Below are 11,873 nucleotides of genomic sequence, written 5' to 3' on the forward strand. Positions count from 1 at the left end.
ACGCGGAGAGAGAGAGAGAGAGAGAGAGAGAGAGAAGGAGGGAGAGAAAATGTCAAGCGGAACGGTAGAAAGAAGAAAAAAGAACCCAATACGGCAATAGCACAGAGAGCGAGAACATGTGTAGAAGAAGAAGGAAAAATGTGTTGTTCGTGCTGTGGAATGAGGTCACAGACAACCCCCTTATGCATATATACACCATCTATAGAACGCTTGTGCATGGCCAATGCACTCGGCACTGTACGCGCTTGATGCTTTCCAGCCACTACTCAACGAACCATATGTATATGATATATGTATACGTGCATTACAGAGCGTACGACAGGCGAGCAAACAAGCGAACGGATTGTGCGCACCGCGCGCACACATCAAGCATACGACGATATGAATGGCAAGCGAAAATAAATAGGAGCAACATTGGCTTCAATAAATGCAATACAACACCACTATATGTGCCCGTGAATGTAACCGACTATGGCAACAACAACAACAACACTTCACATCACATATATACCGATAAATGCATATATACACGGTGGTGGATGTTTTGTGCGTTCGTCGACCTTGTGCAACATTTACGCATGCGTTTTTTTCCTCTTCCGAACCGTTTATATTTCAATACATTTTGTGCTGCATACACACATGGCACGGCAAGGGGGCTGTTCGGCAGACACAAGGCAGCAGGCTAAATAACGGCAAATTATAACAACATCAAATGGCAAACACAAAAACGATTATGGATCAATATAACAATCGAGACCAATGCATGAATTTTCAATTTTGAAAAGAAAGAAAAGAACAAAAAACAAAAAATACTCGATGACGACGACGATGACGATAGCACACGGTCGATTCTAATCAATTTCTACATCGTTTACCTAACGATTTCAAATTTGAATGGATGGAAACGACCATGATCTTGAAATTCATTGAAAACCCATGGAAATACATTGTTATTTTTGTTTAGACAATTATATATTAACCAAGCATAAATTAAACTAGTTTATATTTGAATTCATTGCTTTTTATTTTAATCAATACAGTTTCAATGTCATCACATATTTTATTGGAAAAAAAGGAGAAATCATGAATTCAAAATGATTTGATTTATTTTCAAGCACTGTGAATGATCGATCCAAAATTTGAACTTTTAAAGGGAGTCTGGATCATATTGCATATCATCTGATGTACACCTGCTGTTATTTTCACGTGGAATTAGTACAAAAGACTTTTTTTTATGTTCCGAACAAATGTGGTATGGTATCAAAGACTCACCAATTGACTGTAGAGGACACCGAGAATTTTTTCGGCTGAAGCGAATATTTCATGACGGCACCTTGATGGGAAATGTACGAATTTTCAAATATTTCTCATTTATATTTGACACAATTTCTTTGGGCCACCAATATGTCGCACTTACTCTTCTTTTTCATTTTCAGTGAAGCGGTTCGAGCAGTCCCCGAAATCAGTGGTTTTGTTGATCAAATTTTGGCGATATTTATCCCAGAGTGATTCACAATCGAGTTCCATGGCGTATTGATCGATTTGTGTTAGTGCGCATTCGAGAAAGTTATAATAGTCATCGAATGGTACACCAAATTCACGGTTTACAAATTGGTAAACGCGTGCATTGGATACTGTTACAGCCAACAAAAATGTGACGGCAATTAAAACTTTCATTGTTTTCTTTGGTTCTTTCAAAAACTGCGCCTTCAAGTCAACTGATACATTTTTGTGAAAATTTCACATTTTTATAATGGAATCGAGGTATTGGTTCAAGTTTTTCCCAAAACACCTTCCCAACGACTTGTTGGACAAATTCCATTTATGATAAGTTGAAAAGAAATTCGGCTTGGAAACTCGATGTGATAGTAAATCAAAGTGCATTGTTATTTGGCGCTTTTTGGTGATAAGAATTACCTGACTAGGTATAATTTGAACTTTTATCATTGTCACAGTCATTTAAAAGCTCTTTATCTGATTTCTTCGGATACCGACATACAATTATTCTACACTTTAAAAATCGAAAATTCTATATAGGTACATGTGTATGGGTGCGATTGAGAGCAGTGTATTTCTTTTCACTTATTCAGTGAAGAATGAATCTATGTCAGTGACAACTTATAAGTTATAAATTATAACAAGTAAGTGTTTTCACGAAAATAGATGGTCTTGCCAACAATAGTTCGACTCATTCTCCCTTTTTTATGAAAAAATAAAATTCATTTATTTTCTCTATACATAATAGGACCGTGTGGCGGCTGTTGAACGTCAAAGTCATTTGAGGCGACGCGAGCGCCCCCAATTTCAAAGGGCACATCAATGTAATTTAACATTTCAAATCGGAACTACACAGCGCGCCAATTCGAAATATAGGAAAATATAGTGTCAACAGCCGCACCATGAATAGGACAATTGTAATAAATTGAATAATAATTGCTGATGAATAGCATAGTAAAAATGCTGATTCACTGTTTTCTGTGTTACATTTCAGCATGACCCCATATATTTCTGCAATCCCATTTTAATTTGGAGTCACACCATTCCAAGACTTTCGTTGAAAATTACAAGGAAATTTTACAAATTCCTCGTTTTTTTTCACGCCATTTCTAATTGCGTGATCACTGGATGACATTCAGTGGATATCCTGTGTGGGTGCACAAGCTTTTCAAGAGCATGAAAGTTCAGTTTTTATCAAAAATGTTCATTTCATTCCCATTTTTATCGCGTGCTTATCAATCGGAAGAATAAAAACAGGAAACTTCTTCTAATTTGGCAACAAGGACCGATTTTAATCATGAATAAAAAAAAACGATTTGAAATTTAAGAACAAAGTCCAATGTTTATATAGATCAAAAATACAGAACTTATTTTATGTACCCTAAGAGCTATTTCAAATGCGTTTTTTTCTTTCTTGACAACCATTCTGATCAATGATGGTTTATTTTTGTGTCAAAAAAATTTGTAAAGTCGTAAATAAAAGCAAAAAAAAAACGAGAGCGGTTCAAGAATTAAAGAGCAAAGCTTCTTCTGACTAAAAACCTTTTTTTTTTTTATTTTAAGTTAAAAACTCATGAAACAGTGAAAGAAATCAAGATAAATCAAAAAGTTTATTGCAATAATTATAACTTTATCGAAACATAATTCCAAATTATTGTCTGCTTTCGGTTGTCTTTGAGCTCGACAACCCAAGCCATTGAAACCATTTCAAGCAAAAGGGTAAACATGCGATTTCTAAGCGTGCTCATCTTTTCGCTACACAAATCTTCTCACAATTCGAAATAATTCCCATTCTCACTGTCGAAACATACACATATATTCGAAATGTGAAACATTTCGCATTAAAATGGCCATGGTTGTGAGCGCCGGTACGTTTCGCATGATTCATGTGTCTGCTGTTTGGGAAAAACTTGCACCACATACACTACAATGTGTTGTGCATACGGCAAGTATTATATATCATCCCGGCAACTTCGTCCCTTCGTTAAAGTACTACATGCATACACAGTGGACTGACATTGAATAACGGCATTTAATTGGATTGGGAAACGCACAACGCCAACAGATCAATACAACAATTTTCGGATAATGACGCGATTCCTTGGAATCGTACACCTTTTTGAACTTCAACAGTTCACGTAGACTTGTAATGAGTTCACATGCAGTTACAATTATGCGAATGAAGGACACCATACATTTGAATTTTTTTTTAATGAATTGCCATTGCCCATAGCAATTGTATGCTTTCATTTCAATTGATCCAGTTTAAAGTGTTGACCATTGTCGATAAATCAATAGTGAATGAATGATAAGCGAATTGTTATCTTGAATGAAATGCAGTGCAAACACATGTGAATTCAAATGATATAGCCACCAAGGAATTTTATTGTATTTTTTTTTACTCTTGCAAAAATTGAAAACCATTCATCGTATCTAACGTTTTCCCAAACGAAGTTTTCACAACGACTTCTCGATTCGAAGTGGTTCAAGTCAAAGAACTCTCTTCAAATTATACGTAAAAGGTCTTTCACATTTCTCGTAGATTAAGCTGGGATTTTCTTCAAAATTCTTCCAATCACTTTTTGATCAAATAAATGAAAATGAAATGAAATCGTTCTCAGAATTATAGTATCTATCCAAACGTACGCTAATTTCTGAGAGATTACGATATTCTGAGAATTTAAAACGAAAACAAAAAATTTGCTAGCGGCTACACGAATATTTTGTTCGCTCTTTTGAACTGTTGAGATGGGTCAAAATTCCTTGAACCTTTCACAAACACACAAAATAACTCAATTCGCAGAAAACGGAGGTGAATTTTTTTTTGAATACGTACAATTCGTTTCAATTTTAATGATGCTTTTTATTTCTTATTTTCCGGTTTAATCGATGAATCTCACAGGCGCACATTTTCTCAACATAAAATTGGTAAAAATCGTATTTTGATATGCCACACTGTTCAATATAAAAAGCTATGATTCCAATTGAATGTCCAAACAACGATGCTATTCTTGGATATGTGTTCATAACTATGGACTGAAACGCATACTATCGGGTTGACAATTCAAAATTGTAAGTGGAACGATTTTGTAGCACATGTCCTTGTTTTTGTCCTGCACGAAATAAAAATGGTTTAATTTAGAATAAATTTGATTTAGATTTAACTCTTATCCAGAATCTACTTCACTATTGAATTGATTTTCATTTGAAATAAAACACTTATGACTTTGGAAAAATTACCAATTGATTATAGAACTGATCAAGAACGCGTTCACCAGCTGTAAAACACTTGTATCGGCATCTAAAATAAAATAATTTTCCAATTAACATATCGAATTTCAACTAAACACTGAAACGATTTTTGAACTTACGCATCAGCTCCATATCGAGTTGGGCGATTGGCGCATTCTTCAAAATCGGTGATCATATCGAGATAATCCTGTCGATATTCTTCCCAAGCGTCGTTGCACCCATGGATTTTGGTGGATTTATCGGCTTCCTTTGGTACACATTGCATGTATGTGTAAATGTCTCGCAATGGATAACTAAGTTCGGATTGATCGTGTGGCGTAGCGCAAACGGCAGCAAACAAAAATGCTACAGCAACGAAGAATTTCATTTTGGTTTCGTGTTATAATACGCCGTTGATACAAGTCTCAGAATAAACTGGCGAATTTGCTGCAAATGCATTCGCTTCAATAATTTTTAATCAATCAATCGTCGCACTCATTCAAAACAATTGAACGAAAAACAAAATTCCGAAACAATCGAAAGATGTTGCGATAATCGCACGGCTATCGACTTGTAAACAACAAATAACAAAACATTCACCGGATAAATTATTTTGATTTTAAATTTGATGTCATTTTCACACTGATACTGACAGGTACGATAAGGATGATGTCTGACAATTGATAAACTGTTAGGGGATAAGTGAAGTGTGTCGCTTCTTTCTCATAGTCAATTAGAGCATTCTTTCTGTTGCGAACGGGCAATCTATGCGATCAAAATCAGATGACGGTGGCATGTACAACGCGCTTGAAAAGAATTCGCCACGAAGAAGTAGCCATAGTAATTCATTTAAATTCGACTTGTTTACAAATGATGCGTATGATTTTTCGTCATATTCGTCGATTAGATATTGTGTTTCAAGGTAAAGGAGTGGATATTACTAATGTAACTATCAATTTTGTTCTTTACTCAGACAAAGTTTGTTTTGTTTTGTTTTTTTTTTTCATTTTATTAATGGTCTTTGTCATATCTTAAGTTGCCTACCAACACATATTTTTCGAGTCGATATTATCGACTATGTCATTTTGTTACCATCAACGAGAGTCAATATATAAAATTGTATTCAATCACAACATATCAAAATGATCATCGGACGACAAACGGCTTGTTGTGGTGCCTGAAAATCCATTAGGAAGAGGCATCTCATGAGCATAAAAAGTACTTGGCTTGCAGCAAATGGAAAAACTTTCCTATTTTAAGAAAGTTTTCTCAAAGTCCTGCCAGGCATAAGCTTTGCGAAAGTACAACTTTGCCACAACTTCGTTTTCCGCAGTTGAAAAAAGCCTTAGCAAACACACTGAAACCATTCACAATGCAGTTTCAAGGTGAAAATGTTCAACTTTACATTATATATTGCATGCAATCACGTTCTTTAGCCATAATTTCAAGAGAAATAGAAGTAAATGAAATTTGGTTAGTTTCGAAATAAAATCGTTATTCATTTTCGTCTATAGTTTTTTATTTTTTTTCAACTCAATGAATTTGAATTTACGAAAACATCTAATTAGTTCACAATGATGGCGATTTTGCATCAGTCAACCCAAATCATGTCATGCCATCTGGCGGCCATAGATTGAATTCATGCGACGGCATTAATGACATATCAAGCCGACAATATTGTTTATAGATTGTGTTTGAGCGTGTTTTTCATTTCCAATCACTGATTTCAACAGTTTTAAAGCAAATACAATCGGAAAATGACGACAGTTCCAATCTCAGATTTCGGACCCGACTCTGGTGGTCGTGTAAAGGTAAGTTTATGAACGGTTTTTGTTTCTTCTTCAGAAATATTAATGAAAATTGGTTGTATTATTCAACACAGGGAGTAACCATTGTGAAGCCAATTGTTTACGGTAATGTGGCTCGGTCGTTTGGAAAAAAGCGTGAAGAAGATGGTCATACACATCAGTGGACGGTCTATTTGAAACCATACAACAATGAGGATATGTCGACTTGGGTGAAAAAAGTCCATTTCAAATTGCACGAAAGTTATGCGAATGCCAATCGAACGCTGACCAAACCGCCATACGAAGTGACGGAAACCGGTTGGGGTGAATTCGAAGTTGTGATTAAATTACATTTCCATGATCCAAATGAACGTCCCGTCACACTTTATCACATTCTGAAATTGTTTCAATCGCCAATTGTTGAAGGGGAAATTTCGAGCCAAGACACTAAAAAGGGACTCGTTTCCGAATCATATGAAGAAATTGTGTTTCAAGAACCAACGCAGTACATGCAACAATGTCTCAACAACTCGAAACCAATTGCTGACGGTCAATACACACACGATACAGATTGTAAGTTGTTTTTTTCTTACTTTTTCCTTGGTTTGTTTTCAAGAATAATTTTTTTTTAACTTTAAATTTTCATTTCTTCCATTTTTAAAATATTTTTGACTTTTTAAATTGTCTAATTTTCCAAAATTGATATTAATCTGAAATAATTCGATCGTTTTTTCAATTTCCACAGTTGAAGATCTGATCTCACGCACTCTGGAGAATATAATCGATGTCAAAGGAAAGGTGAAACAAGAAATTACCGCACTCAAAGATAAATTGACACTGGCTCGTGAAACAATCGGTCGATTCAAAAGTGAATTGGCCAAAGTTCAAGGAACACCAACTCCCGTAGGCAATACAACACCACAACCAAGTCATTGACCTCATCAGCGCAAATTTTTTTGTATCATCCCAATACCAATTTAAGATTCAGTTTAATTGTTTTTTTTTTCTCCCTCTTCAATGTGAATCCATTTTCTTGGTTTTCCAATTCAAACAGTTTCGTCACATGACTGTCAACGAAATTTATAATTGCAAAATAATAATTTAAAAAAAAACAGACATGTTTTTTGTGAATAATGATTGTTCATTTTACATTTATTCAATTATGGAGTGCATGTCTCTTCCTTCTTTATGTATAATTTAGCTAAATAAGCTCGACCATTGGAAAATGTTTGTACCAACGAAATGATACGAAAATTATTCTCGGTTTTGTATGAAGATTCAGAATTTATGATGCGTTATTATAGCGAAGATTATCAGTTGTGCATTCGCTTTCAATAATTGACGGAATTTCTTTGTATGCTGCTTGATTCGATTTGGTCTGTAAAATGAGTTTTTTCTTGTGTATTTCTGAACAAATGGAACGAAAACAATTTTTTTAAATTTTTTCTTCAATTTTTAGAGCAATGAGAAATATAACATTGAAGGTCAATGTAAAAATTGAACAATGTGCGGGTAGCGCTGTGAACTGGTTATTCATTTTCATTTTTCTTTTAATTTATACACTTCAATGGGTGGTCAATTTTTGAGCGAAATTTCTTCAGATCTGTAACATTCGTAATCATGATAAGCCAAAACTTGATAATTGCATTCATTGTTATCAATATTTCAGTTCATTCGCTATAATCAAGCAAATGAGACAAGTCTCGATAACTTACGTTGAATAAGAAAATCAATCAAATTCATATCAATCAGATAAACGGAATAAGGTACAACGACCTTAGATAGCGTAAATACAACGTTTGGCTTTGGTCTCTTTGACTTTTTTTTTGCAATTGAATTTAATTTAGTGTCGAAAAATTTCTTTATTAGGGTCTATATATTGACATAGCAATATCAAAAACAGCACGAAAAATCGACAACAATAAATCGATAAAATGTGTTAGATCTATTAGATGTTTTGTTCTGAACAAGATTCACATGCAACGAGTATAATAGGAGATTTTCTTTTATCGGGTGGCAAATGAAATTGAATTAGTTCGTGTTATTATATTCAAATGAATCATCGGAGAGATAAACGTTTTCCCATTTTTTAAATAGATCCCAGAATGTGAGCGATAGAATAGTGTGTGGTGCACATCGGCAGTAGTTTGCGATGAATCCCTTATAGAGACCATGAATGCCTTCGATTGAATACGTTTTGACAAAGCAATCGAAAATGTTTCGATACAATACACCTTTGCCATTTTGGTCCACTCCTTCAACGAGATGAAAAGAGAAAAAAAAAAACATCAAATCAAGCGTCGAAAAAAACGTTAGCTTCTGATTCATTAACAGAGGTACAACCCACCTTGATTGAAGAGTCGCGTTGCTACGACATCAAATGGAGTCATTCCGATACTTAAAAATATGCCACTTATCAAGCTCGCTGCCAGTGGTGTTAGAAAAGTTGAATGCTTAAATGTCTGCAGTGAATGAACAAAGAAAAAACCGTTAAGAGGGTGTGTTATCACAGTGTGATCACTTGATAAATTGGTGACTAATGAGATGAGCGTACTTCAATTTTATTTAGGTAATCTTTGGAAATTGTGAATGAAGTCAATTGAATGGCCGAGCCGACGGCAGTCCGTGAGACAATGCCTTCAAAACCACGCCAAAGTCCACGTATCCCTTGATGTCGATATATGTTGGTTAGTGCGTTCAACATCCCAGTGTGGCCATGCTGTGTGCCGACGGCAAATTGACCCTGCGATGACTGTGCTTGCAACTGTGTTTTCACCATGTACAATGGACAACCGATTGCCGAGCCCACAACACCGCATACACCACCCCAAAACACGCACAGCACCGTTGAATGATGTGACGAAGCACTGAAACGTGTCCAATTCAATTTATCGACCGTCTCGTACATACCAAGCCGTGTACTGTTCATCACGAATTGAAACGCAAGCGCCGGTGCTAGGCCTATGAGAAAATCAAAGATCATTTGAAATCGTGATTCAAAACTTAATAAAACTTATCAATAAACGCGATTCAAAAGCTTCGGAAATTCAATCGTTTGAATCGAAATGCATCACTCACCTTTCTGAAGCCCGGTGATTCCTTCGGACTTGATGATTGTCTTGATCGCTGTGAATCCGGATCGGTAGAGTTGATTTTTTGCTTTTACTTCTTTCTGTAGTTCACCTTGCAGCTGTTGTCTCGTTTTTATCACATCGAATGGATTGCTGAAAAAACCAGCACAAGTGGCCGCTGTTCCCGCTATGAAAAAATCCATTTCCTAAAAATATCGTCGAGTTGATTCGTCTAGTGTTATTTAATGCCTTAGTTTTTTGTTTGATTGATTGTCACGTTTTTTGCGGATTATTATCATGAAAATGCCGAAATCATAATTGGAACCGGTCGATAACTTGGCTGACGGCGCTGAAAATGAATAACATTGAATGATAACAGCTTCGATAAGATGAACAACAAAATCTACATCAATTTCCTACAAAGATCATGAACATCGAAAAGGATGCAAACAACAGACAATTGTTAACGTTGCAAACTTTATCTAATGATTTCATTTCGGTTTTGAAATCACTCAATTGAAGTGTGTGCCCTAACAAAAACTAACGACACGGTAACGAATTTTCTATAAGTGGATTTATGCCATTCTGGCAATTCAATTTGGCGCATATTTTGGAAATAATTTCATCGATTTCATTAGTTTTGGCATCGAGCCAAATGCTGACCAAACCAAACTACTGTATATTCAGTGGCAATAAATCGTTGTACTATATGTAATGAATGATTCAGAAAATAAAGCCGTGGAACAAGATATTTTAAGATGATTGATTATGTAAGGTGACGTGAATTCGACGACGTTCTGAGGAGTGTAGTCTAAAGTTCAGTATAGATGTGATGCATAGTAATATTTGGTTCCGTTGTAAACGCGTCAATTGCGTTCAAAATTTCGTTTACAACAGAACCAAATATTAATATGCATCACATCTCTAGTGAACTTTAGACCACAATCCTCAGTCGACGTCATTGAATGTTAAAAATACATCCGAAAAACACACAAATTTGCGTTTACAAGAAAAGACAATACATGTACTTTCAGTTTCACGCTATTTTTTTACGCCTCTCATTAGTGCCGTTATGCTAATGTAACACTGTTATTTCAGAATTTTGATTATAAAATTATCTTTGGGTCGTTCTTTCTCTTTCGCTCTTTTGCCTTCTAATCCCTTTCTTTCTATGTCGCACTCTCTCTCTCTCTTAATCTCTCAAATTTTCTAGGCATACACCGAATTGTCGAGAAACCTACATTCTATCTAAATACAAACCTGAATAATGCAGTTCGGTTTGTATTGAAATGTTTTGAAGAAACGAACGACCGATCGATCGATCGGCTATATTCAAGATCACAGGTATAAGTTTCAAATAATCTGATATCAGCACAATTTATGTGAGAAAAATCCAAGGTGTGTTGCGCGCGCGATTAACCACCGGAAATTTAACGTTGAATTAAATTCTCACCGTTTTATCGCTGCCCGCCGATTGAAGGAAAAAAATCAATTTCTCACGCACCAAGCACACGTTCAATTCGAGAACAAAACGGAATATGCTCATTTCAATCTATAAACACATTCGCGACGGATGAGCACGAATACTGCAATATGAAACAGAAAAACAGCAAACATAAAGTTGGTGTGTTGCAGTTCACGTGCGAGTCAAATTTAAATATGGTACGCAATAACGCTCATCTGCGCAAAATGAGCAAAAAAAAAATAGATGATATTATCTCATGTTTTTGTCTTTCCTTTTCGCCTTTCTTATTTTCCGGGTTGTATTTTCAACCACCAAAAAAATCCAATGTCCATTTCGGTAAATTCTGAACAAATTGTAAAATCAACCGGCCAACGCATGACTCGATTCAAAAATTGGTATTAGATATGAAGTCAAAACTGCAGTGCAATATTTACATTGCACACAGAACCATCATCGTTCTATCACACGTGCAAATTTCTTTGCCGAAGTGTCAATGTGTTTTTTTTTATATGTGAACAACAGAGGAGACTTTGATTCGCAAGCAAATATCGTCATTCATAAAATAAAATGAATAATTCATATGGAAGAATCGGCTCAAAAATAGAAAAAAAATCAAATTTGTCACAAAGTTTCTGTCAATAATTTCTACGAAGCAAAACCAAAAACAAGAGATTGAATATGAAGAACGCAACGTTTGTGTTGGCAAATTTGACGTTTCGAGCTTGGTGTGTTTGACAGTTTTCGGGCAAAGCAGCCGTAGTCATGTGTGTATGGCAGAATGTATTGACACACGTGAGTGAGCTCTCTGCTTATACACATTGT

General features: G+C 35.4%; 4 protein-coding genes across 6 annotated transcripts; 1 reads left to right on the top strand and 3 right to left on the bottom strand.

Moving 5' to 3' along the window:
- Positions 1-1,114: 1,114 nt before the first annotated feature.
- Positions 1,115-2,931, bottom strand: LOC129577428 (uncharacterized). Its single transcript, XM_055464416.1, has 3 exons — positions 1,418-2,931; positions 1,273-1,333; positions 1,115-1,193 (listed from the first exon to the last, which is right to left on the bottom strand). Exons 1-3 carry the CDS (start codon positions 1,675-1,677, stop codon positions 1,176-1,178), a joined length of 339 nt encoding a protein of 112 aa, XP_055320391.1. The 5' UTR covers positions 1,678-2,931; the 3' UTR covers positions 1,115-1,175.
- Positions 2,932-4,339: 1,408 nt separating this feature from the next.
- Positions 4,340-5,223, bottom strand: LOC129577426 (uncharacterized). The gene is made up of 3 exons (XM_055464414.1): positions 4,869-5,223; positions 4,738-4,798; positions 4,340-4,610 (listed from the first exon to the last, which is right to left on the bottom strand). The coding sequence occupies exons 1-3, from the start codon at positions 5,114-5,116 to the stop codon at positions 4,527-4,529; spliced, it is 393 nt and encodes a 130-aa protein (XP_055320389.1). The 5' UTR covers positions 5,117-5,223; the 3' UTR covers positions 4,340-4,526.
- A 1,156-nt stretch (positions 5,224-6,379) lies between these two features.
- Positions 6,380-7,652, top strand: LOC129577422 (YEATS domain-containing protein 4). Its single transcript, XM_055464405.1, has 3 exons — positions 6,380-6,539; positions 6,611-7,088; positions 7,261-7,652. Exons 1-3 carry the CDS (start codon positions 6,486-6,488, stop codon positions 7,449-7,451), a joined length of 723 nt encoding a protein of 240 aa, XP_055320380.1. The 5' UTR covers positions 6,380-6,485; the 3' UTR covers positions 7,452-7,652.
- Positions 7,653-8,352: 700 nt separating this feature from the next.
- On the bottom strand, positions 8,353-11,743 carry LOC129577421 (solute carrier family 25 member 35-like). 3 transcript variants are annotated; one of them, XM_055464404.1, is made up of 5 exons: positions 10,847-11,743; positions 9,594-9,935; positions 9,070-9,476; positions 8,863-8,977; positions 8,353-8,770 (listed from the first exon to the last, which is right to left on the bottom strand). In XM_055464404.1, the coding sequence occupies exons 2-5, from the start codon at positions 9,787-9,789 to the stop codon at positions 8,547-8,549; spliced, it is 942 nt and encodes a 313-aa protein (XP_055320379.1). In that variant the 5' UTR covers positions 9,790-9,935; positions 10,847-11,743; the 3' UTR covers positions 8,353-8,546. The 3 variants fall into 3 exon arrangements, with proteins under 3 accessions (XP_055320379.1, XP_055320377.1, XP_055320378.1); XM_055464402.1 differs by having other exon boundaries at positions 9,594-9,792; positions 11,040-11,431; XM_055464403.1 differs by having other exon boundaries at positions 11,040-11,195.
- Positions 11,744-11,873: the final 130 nt, after the last annotated feature.

The sequence above is a fragment of the Sitodiplosis mosellana genome, unplaced genomic scaffold (genome assembly GCF_009176505.1).
Source record: "Sitodiplosis mosellana isolate CC-2019 unplaced genomic scaffold, AAFC_SMos_1.0 Smas_scaffold_6197, whole genome shotgun sequence".
Classification (NCBI taxonomy): Eukaryota; Metazoa; Arthropoda; class Insecta; order Diptera; family Cecidomyiidae; genus Sitodiplosis; species Sitodiplosis mosellana.

What these genes read in the sequence shown, in the direction of transcription:
- LOC129577428 (XM_055464416.1), bottom strand. Translation starts at nt 1,677, where the DNA reads ATGAAAGTTTTAATTGCCGTCACATTTTTGTTGGCTGTAACAGTATCC. An exon ending in ACTGAAAATGAAAAAGAAGA is followed by an intron (nt 1,334 to 1,417) that starts GTAAGTGCGACA and finishes TTTCCCATCAAG; the next exon opens with GTGCCGTCATGAAATATTCG.
- LOC129577426 (XM_055464414.1), bottom strand. Translation starts at nt 5,116, where the DNA reads ATGAAATTCTTCGTTGCTGTAGCATTTTTGTTTGCTGCCGTTTGCGCT. An exon ending in ACTCGATATGGAGCTGATGC is followed by an intron (nt 4,799 to 4,868) that starts GTAAGTTCAAAA and finishes ATTTTATTTTAG; the next exon opens with ATGCCGATACAAGTGTTTTA. An exon ending in ATCAGTTCTATAATCAATTG is followed by an intron (nt 4,611 to 4,737) that starts GTAATTTTTCCA and finishes TATTTCGTGCAG; the next exon opens with GACAAAAACAAGGACATGTG.
- LOC129577422 (XM_055464405.1), top strand. Translation starts at nt 6,486, where the DNA reads ATGACGACAGTTCCAATCTCAGATTTCGGACCCGACTCTGGTGGTCGT. An exon ending in ACTCTGGTGGTCGTGTAAAG is followed by an intron (nt 6,540 to 6,610) that starts GTAAGTTTATGA and finishes TATTCAACACAG; the next exon opens with GGAGTAACCATTGTGAAGCC. An exon ending in ATACACACACGATACAGATT is followed by an intron (nt 7,089 to 7,260) that starts GTAAGTTGTTTT and finishes CAATTTCCACAG; the next exon opens with TTGAAGATCTGATCTCACGC.
- LOC129577421 (XM_055464402.1), bottom strand. Translation starts at nt 11,132, where the DNA reads ATGAGCATATTCCGTTTTGTTCTCGAATTGAACGTGTGCTTGGTGCGT. An exon ending in CGGCGGGCAGCGATAAAACG is followed by an intron (nt 9,793 to 11,039) that starts GTGAGAATTTAA and finishes CGATATTTTTAG; the next exon opens with GAAATGGATTTTTTCATAGC. An exon ending in AACGCGACTCTTCAATCAAG is followed by an intron (nt 8,771 to 8,862) that starts GTGGGTTGTACC and finishes ATCTCGTTGAAG; the next exon opens with GAGTGGACCAAAATGGCAAA.